This window comes from Chiloscyllium plagiosum, chromosome 3 (assembly GCF_004010195.1).
Source record: "Chiloscyllium plagiosum isolate BGI_BamShark_2017 chromosome 3, ASM401019v2, whole genome shotgun sequence".
NCBI lineage: Eukaryota > Metazoa > Chordata > Chondrichthyes > Orectolobiformes > Hemiscylliidae > Chiloscyllium > Chiloscyllium plagiosum.
Genome location: NC_057712.1, coordinates 68888173 through 68904952, shown reverse-complemented (window position 1 = coordinate 68904952; position 16780 = coordinate 68888173). Strand labels below are relative to the sequence as shown.

The window sequence follows — 16780 nt, the reverse complement described above, 5'->3', positions numbered from 1 at the left end:
GGGATATGGGCCAAATGCTGGCAGATGGGATTTGATTAATTTAGGATATCTGGTCAGCATGGACGATTTGGACTGAAGAGTCTTGTTTTTAGGCTGTGCAGCTCTATGACTTTAAGTCAAGAGATAATTGTCTAAATCCATACCCGATTGATAGCTATGCTGAAGAATTTGGAAATATTATTTATTGATATTATAGTGCATATGAAAATGGCATGTGCTGACATTTCTCTCACTGTCACTACAGTATTCCAAAATACATTAGACATTACTAAAGTGGATTCCTTTCCCCAGTGTATTATAGCACATTTAGAAATTTTTAATTTATACTTTTATACATGTATAAAAGGTTGGTTAATGCTTTTAGTACAGAAGAAACTGAAATGTTAATCCTTAATTCCTTCAACTGTTGGAACCAAACTTGGTCTGAATCACCGGGTTCTGGGTTCATGTCTGAAAGACTGGCACTTCAGTGCAGTACTGAAGGTGCACTTCACTGTCAGAAGTGTTGTCTTTCAGATAAAATGTTTAATAAAGGCCCTATCTTCTGCTTGGATGAACATAAAAGATCCTATGGTGCTATTTTGAAGAGGAGTAGGGAAAATATCTCGGCAAATATTTATCCTTCAGTTAATATCTCTTAGAAGGAAATTGTCTGATCATTATCATGCTGGAGTTGTGAAAGTTTGCTGAGTGCATATTAGCTATGTTTCTTCCAGTGATTATGTTTCAAGTAAATAGTACTTCATTGATAGTAATACACCTTAAGATGTCCAGTCGATATGAAAGGTGCTTAAAAACATTTTTTTTTCCATTATGGGAAGAGGAAATGAAGTTAATCCTTTCAGTATTGTGTGGCAGATGATTTAGTGTTCAACCTCTTCAAAAATTGGGACACTTTCTCCTTACTTATTTGCTTTTATGAAAGTTGTCACCAGATTAATTTTCAGTCTTGACTTAACTGTCTATTTGCAGTCCAGAACAATGGCCGTAGTTCCTTCCTTTTCCAAGGGGAAGTTGGTAAAAGGTAAAGTCCTTAAGATTGTTCCACTGATGACCCAGGCCCTGACTTTACTTGTATCTCATTCTTAATTACAGCAATAAGGTATAAGCTGAGCCTGCTTCAGACTTACATTTAATAAATACTGCAATATCATTAAAAAAAAAGCAACACAGAGGCTGAAATCCACTTGGCTTTATTGGAGCAGTTTATAATGCCATTTAAGTTTGATTTTATGGTTACACCACAGAAAATTTTCATTGTTACCTTAACAGAGTTTCTTAAAGAAATTGGTATGCATTCATTCTCTGCCAGCATGAAATCTTGCAGACTGATTGGAGCATTGAAATGTAGTTTTTTAGGGTAAAGGATTAAAGCATGGGTGGTATCTTGCAATCCTCTAAGACCCAAAACTACCTCTTTCTCCTATTAGTCCTTCCTCCAGATGATAGGCAGGAAATGCTGCACAAAACAGTTACCAGTTCCTAAAAAAAAAATGCATAAAAGTAGAAATTGTTCTGAAAGGAACAATTCTACATGGTGGAACTAGTATTTTTGTATCGTAGACCTTTAAACAATGAATGCAAGTTTTTGTAGCTTTGTCAGGATTCAAATTAGAGTTTACTTTTAAGTTGTTGCACATTTAATAGCATTTTTTGTTCTCCTAGAACCACTGATTAATTAAAACATCTGCTCTACTGCACTATTGGAGAATTTTTAAAATGGTAACTTAAAGCCATTGTTTCCTCATTTTTTTTTAATAGGTTTATTCATGGGTACCAGGTACTTCTAATGACACTAAACAAGCCAAGTGTTGTGTTCATTATTAGATCCTGTTTCCAATTTTCAAGTTCAAATGATTGGACCCTGCTCCAAACATGTTGTTAAATATCTTTTGTAGTGAATCCTGCAGCCCAAGTAATTGAAAATCCCAAGAAAAAGAGACCCAGCTGTTTGCTCAGAACCACCTTATTTAAAAATTTGAACACAATGCTCCCATCAATAACTTTACATCCATTTCATCCAAATATTTAAAACAGCCCTGATAAAAATAAATAGGCTGAATGTTATCTTAGGAAAATAAAAAGCACTGAAATTTAAAATACTCAATGTCTAAGGAAATACATACATTCTTCATACACTAGAAAGTCACAATGCATTAGTCACTAAGTATTTAGTTTTGTTCAGTTATGGATTTACTGGTTCAAAATAAATATTGATGCAATTTTAGAAAAAAAAAACATTTATTCGTATAATCCACAATGCTGTCCTAGAGTTTTGTGCTTTGAGGCAATATGCTTGGCCCATTCTCCCCAAAAAACTGTGCATCTGAGGTGCTGGCCTTCATTTGCTTGGAATTTCTTTCTGCATTTAATGTTGCTACCAGTTGAAGAATTTCGGGGTGATGAAATTTTTCTGTAAGATACAAATTCATATAAATGCAAGATAGAAAAACTATATAATTGTTCTCTGGAATATGACAGACTTTGATGCAGTAATCCCATTTATTGAGCAGAATACTGCCTAATTTATATATACGAGTTGTATAGTGGAATTATCTTATTTCTGTATAGACTAATATTGCAAAATTCAGACTCAAGCCTGAATACGTGCCATTCCAAGCAAGTAATGGGAATTTCAAAGGGAGGCTACTCAGCTCCAACATGTCTGCCAGCTCATTAAATGAGCAACATCAGATGCCAATCTCTTACAAATTTCTTTTATCCAATGCTGTCTTGAATGCCTCAGATTAAATCTTCCTTCAGTCCAGTTTTGAAGTAAAATGTACTACATTGGATACAAGTTCAGGTATACTGTTCAAAATACGTTAGAATAGATTGAAGGTTGAGTTGCCTCAAGTGTGTACAACCATCTCTTAGACATTCTATGACCAGATGGTGTCTAGGAGTGTACTTCACACTGAAGTACTCACTTGCCTGTGTCTCTAATACACTAAATAAGATGCCCATTTCCATGCTGTGGACAAAGAAATGGTATAAAGAAACACTTTACTCGTGTACTTATGTTACAAACATTAACTCATGTATAAGCAATCCCAAGACAAAAACAATATTAACCTTTTGTTGAATCATAAAACTCCTGCAATCGACCCGGCTTTTTTTCCAGCTCTTCGTATTCAAAAGCTTGCATAATCATTTCAAACTGGTCCAGTTCTTTCACATATTTGGCTTCAATACTAGACTGGTTCTCATATTCCTGTAAAAAGGTATATTCAATTAGGACTATTTGCCACTACTTGTACATGTTGAATATACTTCAAAGTTAAGAAAGAGTGGATTAACTGTAGTATAAGGTGTCACAAGTGTTAACAGTCCTTTTATTTCAAACATGAGCAGAAAATGTGGAATACAACTTCTGTGTAAATCCACAAGTACTGACTGCTGTTCATTCAAGTCTCTAAAACTTGCTAAATTACTAAGACATTTTAACATTTAATCTCTATTTTCACCTAAACTTTATTTTCCATACCAAGTCTTGATTCAAAAGCCCCACTCCAGAGATTTCAGCACAATCTAGACTGATGCTTCAGTACTGAGCTAAATTAAGCGCTTCCTATCAGAAATGCAGTCTTTATACTGAAATTGTGCCTGCCCCCTCAAATGGATGTAAAGCATTTGAGTTTTTCCAATGTACAGATCAAACTTTACACTGTAAATAAGTTAGATTTGGTCATTTTTCTCAATACAATGTTAAACCTTCCTATCCACATTGCAGTAGTTTCCTACATTAGAGCAAGATCTGTACAACAAAACAATGAAATGCTTCAAGATGTTTGAGAATATGAAAAGTGCTGGTTATATATAGGCATTTTTTTCTCACCACATACAATGGACACATTTAGGAAAGAAAATGCAACATTCATTCCTTTTGTGGGAAGCACTGAATGTTAGCAGACTGGTCTCACATTCACATTTATTTTTTGAGTAGTGCAGAATTTTATTGAGTACCTGCTCTCGCCTGAAGGCTCCAAATAAACGCAATGCCCCATTACATTCACTTCGACAACAACTCTCCTTACAGGTCATTTTCAATCTCAGCCTCACTGTCTCATAAATAAACAGTATAAAAGTAGTTAGGGAGATTCTTTAATATAGAGGGATCAATAAACAATTTTAAAGTAAGGAACATACAAAGCCAATTGCTGGAAAATAGGATTAAAGTAGGTGGATGCTTGATGACCTGCGTAGAAATAGCCTTAAGGACCTCTTTCCATGATGTACAACAGACTCTAAGAGCTCTGCTCTCTTATGCTTTACATCTAGTGACTCCTTACCTAGAGTGTGACATCTGCAGGAACTAATGCAACAACTTGCTAAATCTCCTCTGTCAGCACCATTCAAACTAATTACCTTTACCAACTAGAAAGACAAGGCAACAGACACATGGGAATATCATCACCTGCAACTTTCCCTCTAAGCCAAACAGCATCCTGACTTACATCATCATTACTGGGTAAGAATTGTGGAACTCTCTTCCTAACAGTGATATGGGTATGCTAAAAGCACAAGAGATGCAATGGTTCAAGAGCAAGACTTAACACAACAACTTTCGCAATTTAAGGGATAGATAATAAATGCTGCCTTGGCAACAACCGAATAATGAATAATAATAAACTTACTGAGCACCTCTGGCCTCTGCAAATGACTTTTTTCTAGAAAATTGATCAGTGTCTCTGAACCCTCTCATTCTTGTTCCTACATTTATCTTCAAGGCCGTGACTCCAAATTGTTAATGTAGAACTTGCCAATATTGGTCTAATTTGGCATGTACATATCTATGTCTGTAGTATCCCAACTCAGTCTGAAACCACCTACAAAATCATCTTGAAGTCCACTGTAGCTTCTTTTCTCTTCAACTAACTACTCAAATTCTTTATTGGCCTTCCATCTCCACCTCCAAGTCTAAGAGATTGCGGGATTTATCATATCTAAAATCAAAAGAATGTGCAGATACCTCCGCATGTGTCTGTATTCTGAGTTCCAAGTTCCTTAATAATGCATTCCTAGACTTTCAGCACTTTGTAGTTTCTCCTGCATCTCCCATTTCAATGTTCTCTCACCTCCAAGACCAATGACCTGTTCCATATGTCCTTTCATCCTTTCTCCCAGTCCCTATGTCTGGTGGTATTCTTGATAGTTCAATTTCCTCAAAATATCATGATCAAAATAAAATGACTAACAGAACAATCATACAGCACGGAAATAGACCCTTCAGTCCAACTAGTCATGCAACCAGGTTTCCCAAACGAACCTAGTATCACTTGCCAGTGTTTGGCCCATATCCCTCTAAGTCTTTCCTATTCATGTACCTGTCCAAATGGCTTTTAAATGTTGTAATTGTACTCATCTCTACCATTTCCTCTGGCATTTCGTTCTGTGAAAAAGTTGCCACTTAGGTTCCTTTTAAAGCTTTCCCCTTTTACCTTAAAATATGCCGTCTGGTATTGAACTTCCCTGCACTAGGGTACAGATCTTTGCTATTCACCTTATCTATGTCCCTTGTGATTTTATATACCTCTATAAAGGTTACCAGTCAACCTCAACATCCCAGCCTATCCAGCCTCTCCTTATAACTCTCACCCTCCAGTCCCAGTAGTATCCTTGTAAATCTTTTCTGTACCTTTTCCAATTTAATAAAATCATTCCTATAGCAGGGTGACCAGAACTGTATGCAGTACTCCAAAAGTGGTCTCATTAATATATAGCCACAACATCATGTCCTAATCCCAATACTCAATGCACTGACCAATGAAAGCAATCCTTTCTGATATTCCTTTCTACCTGTGACCTTCAGCTTTCAACAGGACCTTACCATTAAGCATATAGCTCTAGCCCTGATTTGCCTTAGCAAAATGCAATGCAGTGCTTTTATCTGAATTAAACTCCATCTACCACCCCTCTGCCCATTGGCCCAGCTGATCAAGATCCTGTACTCTTCACTGTCCACTACACCACCAATTTTCCACAAATTTTCTCATCATGCTTCCTACGTTCTCACCTAAATCATTTATATAGATGGCAAACAATAGTGGACTCAGCACTCATCCCTGCAGAATGCCGCTGGTCACAGGCCTCCAGGCCGAAAAACAACCCTCCACCACCTCCTTCTGTTTCCTATCGTCAAACCAATTTTGTTTCAAGTTGGGAAGTTCTCCATGGATGCCACTGGATCTACCCTTATTAAGCAGTCGGAATCCTGTTGAAGGCCTTACTAAAGTCTATGTAGACAACATCTACCACTCTGCCCCCATCCATCCCCTTGGTTACATACTCAAAAAACTCAAGTTCGTGAGACACGATTTCCCACACACAAAGCCACGCCGACTATCCTTAATCAATCTCTGCCTCTCCAAATGTATGTAAATCCTGTCTCTCAGAATCCCCTCCAACAACTTACCCACCACTGATGTCAGACTCAGTGGTCTATAGTTCTCAGGTTTCTCCTTAGTCTTTCTTAAATAAAAGCACAACATCAGCCAACTTGCAGTCCTTCGACACCTCACATGTGGCTGTAGATGACACAAATATTTCTACTCGGGGTTCTGCAATTTTTTCTGGCTTCCCACAATGTCGTCTATTATACTTGATCAGGTCCCAGAGATTTAGCCCCCTTTCTGTTATTTAGGACCTCCAGCACCTCTTCTTCTGTTTTGTGGACTTGTTTTCAAGATGTCACTATTTATTTCCAAGTTCCCTAGCTTCCATGTCTTTCTCCTACAGTAAATACTGATACAAAATATTCATTTAGCACCTCACCCATCTCCTGTGGTTCCATATGCAGACATCCTCATTGATCTTTAAAGGGGTAGTATTCTCTCCCTAGCTGCCCTATTGCCTTTTATGTACTTATAGAATCTATTTGGATTCTCCTTATCCTTATCTGTCAAAGCTCTCTCATATCCTCTTTCTGCCCTTCTGATTTCATTCTCAAGTATGTCCCTACCCCTCAACACACCTCCCATCCCAATTTTATAAAAGGAAGTCTTGCACAATCAGTTCTCTACATCTGTGGCATATTTCTGATGTCCTTTCCACCTTACGTTCTTCAAGCACCATTATAGCCTATCAGCAATATGCATAGGTTGCTTGTAATTTCCCTCAGAATCAAAACATTAGAATACAAATCAGAGCACATTATGGATTATACAATATTTATCTAATCCATCTAACAAAGAAACTTAGTAAGCATCGGTGCAACATTTAGTAAAAACAGTCTATTGAAAAAATCTGTGTGACCAAAGGAGGCCATTTAGTCCATTTTATACATCTAAAAATGGTTTAATTCATAACTCACCTCCCAAAGCCCCAGGACCTCTTTACCCACTTCATCACTTAATAGACCAGTTAAATGTTTCATAGCTTCCTGCAGGATAGGACAGCATACGTGATTCAAAATCCATTTGTCAAAATAAAAGTACCTGCATTTATACACAATGTTTTTCAAAAGACAATTTTATCACCTGATACGTTTGTGGGGTTTTGGGCTTTTTCGTCTAGCAATATTTGAACTTTTTTGTCCTTTCGTGTCTCCAGCTCCGCATTGATGTTATCATAATGCCATCTAAGAATTTTCTCAAAGGATTTTTAAAATCAATCAACTTAGAGCAAAGTTTCTTTGCTCTCTTCCTTTCTATTTTCCAGGCTTTACTAAAATGCCTGTTTGGCAGCCCATGAATGGAGTCTGGTGTAACAAAAGTAAAATTTCACAGATATTGAATTCTGAAATAAAAAGTAGATAATACTGTAAATACTCAGCGTGTCAGCAGCATGTGTAGAGAGAGAAACAGTAGGCATTCATCAGAACTGAGAAAACTGAGCTCTGTAATAGCATTTAAGCAAGTGAAAGAGGGGGGGGGGGGGGAAGACAAATAGACAAAAGTGAAGGTATGTAATAGGGTGAATTACATTTAGGCCAGATTACATTTGAAAATTTTCCTGCTACAAAAGCCAATAGTGTGATAATGAGACAAGTAAAGAAATAAAAGATATTAGGTTAGATTCCCTACAGTGTGGAAACAGGCCCTTTGGCCCAACAAGTCCACACCGACCCTACGAAGAGCAAGCCACCCAGACCCATTCTCCTACATTTACCCTTGACTAATGCACATAACACTACGGGCAATTTAGCATGGCCAATTCACCTTACCTGCACATCTTTGGACTGTGGGAGGAAACCGGAGCACCCGGAGGAAACCCACGCAGGCACGGGGAGAGACTGAGCAAACTCCATATAGACAGTTTCCTGAGCCTGGAATCAAACCCGGGTCCCTGGTGCTGTGAGGCAGCAGTGCTAACCACTAAGCTACCGTGCCACCCCAATGTGTCTCAATGTAAATGGCAAAATAGCAGCTATGGTGAATGCAAAGTTAAGGAATTAAGAAAGAAGAGTAAAAAATGAACTAACAAAACACTTATAAAACAAAAATGTGTACCAGGATTATAATCCAAAATTATGAAGGTAAGGTGCTGGGATTCATTTGAACTGTAGCATATCACAGTTAGATCAGAGTGGAAGCAATGTGGAGAATGAAAGTGTCAAGCAACATGAAGTTCAGGGTCATGTCTGGGAACCGAAGTGAGATGTTCAGCAAGGCAACCACCTTGTCTGTATTTGATGCTCCCCATGTGAGCACTGATTATAGTATACTAAATCCAAAGAACTGCACGTAGCTCTCAGTTGGAAGGAGTATTGAGGGATTTGGATGTTGAAAAGGGAGGAACTAGAGAGACTGGTTTTACATCTCCTACAGTTGCATGGAAAGGTAAAAGTACCAACAACCAACTTGGTAACAAAAGGGCAGAAGGTGAAGAAATTGGAAAAAGAAAGTTACTTCTTTTCACTCACTGGAAGTAACACGTTAGTGCCAGCTCAAAGCAGGGAAGCTTCCATCACTTACTGAAAGCAACATACTACAGATCTTAGAAATCTGAACCAAATACAGAATGTTCCAGAAAGCTAGCAGGTCTGACAGCATCTGAGGAGAAAAAAACCAGAGTTATCATTATTCAATTCTAAACAAGAGTCATACTGGACTCAACATTTCTCCATGCTGCCAGGTCTGAGTTTCTCCAACGTTCTGTGTTTGTTTCCATCATTTACAATTATACATGGGTCTGAAATGGTTGAACCTGAGATGTGCAATACAATGATGTTATATGGACTTGTGGGGAAACAGCTTTGGACCTTGAAGGAAGGAGACCTAACAAAGTCTCTTTAACAACATCCAGCATATATGAACATACAAGTTAGGAATGGGAGTAAGCCAACTGGACCCTTGAACCCACTCTGCCTTTCAAACAAAATTTAGTCGATCTGGTGGTAATGTCAACTTCACATTCCAAGCAATTTCCCGCAACTATTCACCTCTTAATAAACAAAAATCCATTTACTTTTGTCTTAAAAATATTCAAAGATACTGCTTCCGCAGCTTTTTGATGATGTGGGTTCCAAGTACCCACCATCCTCAGAGAAAAGAAATTCACTTTTCTGGTTTAAATGGGTCAGCCCTTATTTTTAAAACAGTGACCTATTGTTATAGATTCTCTCACAAGCAGAAAAGTCTTTCCCACATTCACAGGATATTGTACAGTTCAGGATCTTATATCTTCATATCAATAAGTTGTTTAAGTCTTACAACCGGTATAAGTTGTTAACATGAAATAAATCACATCTTGTGAACAACAAGATATTCCTCTAATTAGTCATGAAGTGCTGGATGTAGGTTTGCTCGCTGAGCTGGAAGGTTCATTTTCAGATATTTTGTCACCATAGTGGGTAACATCTTCAGAGAGCCTCTGGATGAAGGACTGGTGGTATGGCCTGCTTTCTATTTATGTGTTTGGGTTTTCTTGGGTTGGTGATATCATTTCGTGTGGCGACGCCATTTCCTGTTCATTTTCTCAGGGGTGGTAAATGGGATCCAAGTCAATGTGTTTGTTGGTAGAGTTCCAGTTGGAATGACATGCACCTAGAAGCATGGCATTCCAATCGGAACTCTACTAACACACACATTGACTTGGATTCCATTTACCACCCCCTGAGAAAAAAAACAGGAAATGACCCAAGGAAACCCAAACACACACATCGAATGCGGGCCAAACCCCCAGTACTTCATCCGGAGGCTCACTGATGATGTTACCTAGTATGGCGACAAAATGTCTGAAAACAAACCTTCCTGCTCAGCGAGCAAACCTACAGCCAGAACCTCAGCCTGAGCTACAAATCTTCTCAAAATTCGCTAGTCATGAAGTGGTTTTCCTCTTTCACACAAGATTGAGCAGGTCTTGCAGATTCATACACTGCAAGTGGATGGTGGCAGCCATCTTCATGGTGAGAAGATCATAGAGCACAGTGACCTGGTGTGCCTCTATAACACAGAGGTACAGTGTGCTGTGGAAAGCTTGCTGTAATTCCAGTCCTCGCTTCATTACCAATGAAAAAGTTTGCACATTCTCCTCACGTCTGTGTGGGTTTCCTCCGGGTGCTCCGGTTTCCTCCCACAATCCAAAAGATGCTGGGTCAGGTGAAATGGCCATGCTAAATTGCCCGTAATATTAGGTGTGTTAGTCAGGGGTAAATGTAGGGTAGGTGAATGGGTCTGGGTGGGTTACTCTTCAGAGGGTCGGTATGGACTTGTTGGGCTGAAGGACCTGTTTCCATCCTTTAGGGAATCTAATCTAATCTAATCTATTATAGGAAACCAGTTTAAAATTGTTTTGAAAGCAAAACTTGGTCTGCTGTTTTCTAAAGTGCAACACTTTGTTTTTAGGTTCATTGCTCAAAACTAACTACACTGTTGTGGTTCTGTTCACCGAGCTGGAAATCTTTGTTGCAAACGTTTCGTCCACTGTCTAGGTGATATCCTCAGTGCTTGGGAGCCTCCTGTGAAGCGCTTCACCACAGAAGCGCTTCACAGGAGGCTCCCAAGCACTGAGGATGTCACCTAGACAGGGGACGAAACGTTACCAACAAAAATTTCCAGCTCGGCAAACAGAACCACAACAACGAGCACCCGAGCTACAAATCTTCACCCAAACTTTGAACTAACTACACTGGCTCTGGATGGGATACAACACACATTCAACAGCATGATATCTGGGTTTAAAAGAAGTTAGCATAATGAGATACATAAGCTTGGTTTGGGTTCATTTTTCATGGTAGGAGTATTGGAATCTAAATTATTTTGATGGGATTGAAATAGAAACAATATCTCCTTATAAATAATAATGCATAATCTTTAAATTAGGCCTTTCAGGAGTAAAATCAGGAAATGCCTTTACACACAAACAGTAATGAAATCTGGAGCTCATATCCCTCCTTTCAAAGGGAGTAAAAACAGCAATAACAATATTGAAATCAGTTCAAGTTGTGTTTTGAAAATTGTCTGGCAATTGTAGCTACCACTGATAGTGACTTCTGTAATGTCAATACTCAGTCCAAGAACTGTAAGAAATTGCATTGTTATCCTTAGAAATTCACAAAGACATTCAACAGAGGAGATCACTCTTGGAACTTACTTCTTCTCTCCTATGCTTTTCCTCTTTACTGATGTTGTCTGCTGGTGCTATGTCACCTACAATGCATTCTGCCATATCATGAACCAAGGCTAATTTTATGCATCTATAAATGAAAAGCACATTATTCTAATTAGAAGGGAAGAGGGTAGGGCAAGGAGAGGTTTTCCATTTAAATAAGACATCAAGCAGGTTTCTTTGCTGTCTTGAGCAAGCTGCCGAGATTCCCAAATTCCTCTGTATGGTCCACAATACAAATTAAACTTTATAAAATTATAACTATTGAATTATAGATTACACTTTGTGAAAAGGTGAAAAATATGATTGTCCTAAGCTCAATCCATAATTTAAATCTCTGAAAAACCAATTTAGTTGTGATTTATGCAGGAGTCATTTTAAGTGTTGCTGATTTGACAAAAACAGAAAACTACAGCATATTATGAAAAACTTAAATGTAAAACTATATACAGGTCTAATTTAGTTCTCTTTACAGAAATGATATGCTGAAGTAAAGTTTCTGATATACTGAACCTGTCTTTGTTGAGTTTTTGATCTTCAGTTAAGAGTGCCATAATTGCCATCCTGTACATGTGATCTGACACACTTTCTGGCTTTTCTACATTTCTGTAGACCCAACCTGTTCGAGGTACTCTCTAAAGAAACAAGGATATGGTCAATTATACACCAAGACTCTCAATGTATTTACAATAACATCATATTTATTCACATTCACCTTACCTCTGGAAATTACTCAAACTGTTTAAAATACTGGAGATTGCTTGCACTCAACACCTTAAACCTCAACATAAGTAGCACCAGTGGAGCCCAAACTAATCAAATTTATCTGAGCTGGAAGGTTCGTTTTCAGTCATTTTGTCACCATACTAGGTAAAATAATCAGTGAGCATGGTCTGCTTTCTATTTATGAGTTTAGGTTTCCTTGGGTTGGTGATGTCAATTCCTGTGGTGACACCATTTCCAGTGGTGATGCCATTTCCTGTTCTTTTTCTCAGAGGGTGGTAAATGGGATAAAGTCAATGTGTTTGTTGATAGAGGTCCGGTTGGAATGCCGTGCTTTGAGAAATTCTCATGCGTGTCTCTGTTTGGCTTGTCCTAGGATGGATGTGTTGTCCCAGTCGAAGTGGTGTCCTTCCTCATATGTATATAAAGGATACTAGTGAGAGTGGGTCATGTGTTTTTGTGGCTAGTTGATGTTCATGTACCCTAGTGGCTAATTTTCTGCCTGTTTGTCCAATGTAGTGTTTGTTACAGTTCTTGCAAGGTATTTTGTAAATGACATTAGTTTTGCTTGTTGTCTGTTTAGGATCATTCAAGTTCATTAGCTGCTATTTTAGTGTGTTGGTGGGTTTGTAGGCTAGCATGATGGCAAGAGGATCTCATTTACCACCCCCTGAGAAAAAGAACATGAAATGACATTACCAACCCAAGGAAACCTAATCACATAAATAGAAAGTGGGCCATGCCACTAGTGCTTCATCTGGAGGCTCACTGATGATGTTGCCTAGTATGGTGACGAAACATCTGAAAATGAACCTTCCAGCTCAGCAAGCAAACCTACATCCAGAACCTCCACCTGAGCTACAAATCTTATCAAAACTCGCTAATCAAATTTATTTCCAATAGCTACCTGATTTTTAAACATACGGAACATTAAATTTATACAAAAAAAACATAGATAATTTTAAATATTATGGGGATGAATTTCCCCAGGGATTTCCCAGTAAACCACTGTAACTTCAGATGAGCTGTGGAACTCCAGGCAACACTTTGTATATTAATCTTTTTTTAAACAAATTATACATTGAAGAACTTCATTTATCTTCCTGGTTCTTCAGTTAAGAGTGCCATAACAATCATTCTGTACATATGGATACATCCATAAAATGTTTATACTTAATCACAAACAGAAATTGCAATTACATGTCTAAACCTGCTGGTTACAATAACAAACAACTTAGATTAAACTAGAAGCAAAATCTTTACACCACCGTTATCTCTAATGCTGTGCTTTAAATCCAGCTGGAAGTTTAAGATAAAAACATAACCTCTATCTGAAAAAAGTGTTTCCTATCCCACTGATTTAAAACAAAATATTCAATTCTAACCAGCACCTAAATGACAGTATACAAACATGCAAATGTAGAGGTTTACCTGATACATGTGATGATCATGGAATAATTTTACTGTAGGAGAGGCCTTTTGGCCACCTTCATCCAGACCCCTCATGATTTTGAAAACTTCTACCAAATCTCCCCTTAGCCTTCTCTCCAATTAAACGATTTCAACTTCTCCAATTTATCCTCATAACTGAAGTTATTGAACCATTCCAGTAAACCTCTTCTACACTCTTTCCAATGCATTCACATCCTTCCTCTTGTGTGGCATCCAGAATTGTACATAATACTCCAGCTGAGAGCTAACTAGTGTTTTATATGAAGTCAGCAGAACTTCCCTGTTCTTGCGCTCTATGCTGCTAGTAATAAAGCCTAGAATACTGCACGTTTTTAATAGCTCTCTCTCCCTGTCATACATTTAGTGTCTCATGCACATATACACCTTAGTGCACATATTACAGAAGTATTCTTTGATTTATGCAGTGTCTCCAGATTCTTTGTACCAAAGTGCATCATCTCACAATTGTTCAATGGAACTTCATCTGCCACCAATCTGGGTGATGCCAGTTCCCCTTTATTGTACACAGATACAGATCCCAAACTAATATTGGTTGTATAATAATTACACCATTATTGAGATTATTCATTGGTCCCAGAATATTTCTAAATGGTGACATTACTTACACAGCATACTTTAGATCATTCAACAAATATATGTAAAAATACATTGTCAGAAGTCTGATATTCCAACATATCAAGTACAAATGATTTTGATAATCAACTTTTAAATGACAGAATTAAATTTTTAAATCTGCCTAAGCATGTCGATAAGTAGCAGTCTAATTGCTGGACATCACAGCAGTATAAAGAAAATTAGTCTTTCACAATTAATTGTTTATTTATATTAAAGAATGTTATAATATTTCCTTTCATTTAAAGTTTTCCAATTGGACAAGTGAAGAAAAATGAACATTTATATATTTGTTAAATTCTTTCATGACTTTGGGATGTTCCAATTCATTTTACAGTTAATACATGTAAAATGTAGTTGCTGCTAGAGATAAACGGTGCCAAATTGCAGAGAGAATCACCACTGAACAACAGCAATAAAATCTGGGACTAGATCATTTGTTTTTATAAGTTTTAGTTAAGGAAGTTGGTGTTGAGGTGATGTTGGTTCAGGAGACACAGCAGAAGTTCATCTCTAGGAAAAAGAAGCATGGTACAAGGAGGATGAGGCAACCCTGGCTGACTAGGAAGTCAGGGATAGCATAAAAGCAAAATATAAAGCATACAATATGGCAAAGGGCAGTGGGAAATCAGAGGATTAGGAAGCTTACAAAAACCAACAAAAAATGGAATGAGGGAAAGGGTAAGCTAACCAGTAATATTAAGGAAGACTGTAAGAATTTCTTTAGATATATAAGGGGCAAAAGGAAGGCAAAGTGGACTGTGGACTGTTAGAAAGTGGCACTGGAAAGATATCAGTGGGGAATAAGGAAACAACTGAAGAACTGAATAATTACTTCGTGTCAGTCTTCAAAGTAGAAGATACAAGTAATTTCCTAAAATTTAAGGACAGTCAGGGCGCACAGCTGACTATGGTGGCCATCACAATGGAGCAAGTACTAGAAAAACTGAAAGATCTAAATTGGATAAATCACCTGGACCTGCTGGACTATACCCCAGAGTTGTAAAGGAGATCGCTGAAGAGATAGTGGAGGCATTATTTTCAGGAATCACTAGAGGGTCACAGAGGACTGGAAAATCACTATTGTGACACCCCATTTAAAAAGGGGATTAAGACAAAAGATGGAAGATTACAGGTTGATTAGCCTAACCCTCAGTCTTGGGTAAGATTTTGGAGTCCATTATGAAGGATGAGATTTCTGAATACTTCGATATGCATTGTAAAATAGGGCAAAGTCAGCATGGTTTTATCAAGAGGAAGCATGGCTGATAAATCTGCTAGAATTCTTTGAAGAGGTAATGAGCAAGTTAGACCAAGGAGAGCCAATGGATGTTATCTACCTGGACTTCAAAGCGGCCTTGGTGGAGTCTGTGGTCCGTCTCCACCCATCTGCTCACTTCTCCCCCTCATTACCATAAATAACTCCTTTTCCTAGTTACTTCTCGTTTTGAACACGGTTCACTGGTTTCTCTCCAGATGCTGCAAGGCCACGCTGAATTTCTCCAACTACTTCCATTTTAATTAAATTGGTGTCCTCACGTTACTTTATCAATCAACATATTATGAAATGGCATTTTGCCCTACCCAAACTGGCTACTGCGTTTCTCAATTACAAGAGTGACTGTAATTCTATACTCTGTTGAAGGTTTTGGGAGATCCTAGGGACCGTGGTACTATTAAGGAAGTCTTAACTTGGGAGTGAGGTCCGCGGGCAGTGTCATGACTGGGTGAGCCCGTGAGAACAATGAAGCGTGGAACGTGATGTGATCCAGGGGAAACAATGGAGACAATGGGTTCGAACCGGCAGAGAGCAAACGGCTCGTGTGAGAATGTGTGTGTATATGTATGTGCGCGCGCAGGGCTTGCAAATGCAACCGCCGGAGATGCAACAAAAAACCTACATGCAATAAGAAGGAAAAGACCTACACACATTGGGCACGACACTTTTGACTTTATGAGCGGGATTACCTTCAGCTGTCCCATGTAGTGAATGAACTGCAGCAAATACTTCACGTTGGTCGTTCCCGTCCTCGCGGCCATGGTTTGAGAGACGGAGGTGACGTCACCCTGCACACGCACTCATGCCGTTTCGGTTTGAACCGCAATGGAACGTAGATCCGTTAGAAATGCAGCCTGGGCTGTCGCCTGCACAGTCCCGGGGACAGCAATAGTCAGCAAGGAATAGCACAGAGATCCCCTGGGGCACTGTCAACAAACACAAATAACCGAAACAAAGCAAGCCAACTCCAGGTCGGTACAGCTGAGTTCTCAGCCTCACATTTCATCACACTTGGTTTATAAAAGTTTTGCTGGTGCTTTTTGTGCCAGCGGGAGCTGTGTGCGGAGTTACGAGGAGCAGGGCTCCTCCAATAACTAACCGTAACTGACCAGAGTTACACCAGTAACTAACAATAATAAGCAG

The 16780-nt window shown here is 38.6% G+C and overlaps 1 protein-coding gene across 1 annotated transcript; it reads right to left on the bottom strand.

Annotated features, from left to right (window-relative positions):
* Window positions 1-1177: 1177 nt before the first annotated feature.
* Window positions 1178-16451, bottom strand: hddc2 (HD domain containing 2). The gene is made up of 6 exons (XM_043683958.1): window positions 16327-16451; window positions 12064-12185; window positions 11536-11638; window positions 7313-7381; window positions 3076-3214; window positions 1178-2413 (listed from the first exon to the last, which is right to left on the bottom strand). Exons 1-6 carry the CDS (start codon window positions 16396-16398, stop codon window positions 2268-2270), a joined length of 651 nt encoding a protein of 216 aa, XP_043539893.1. The 5' UTR covers window positions 16399-16451; the 3' UTR covers window positions 1178-2267.
* Window positions 16452-16780: the final 329 nt, after the last annotated feature.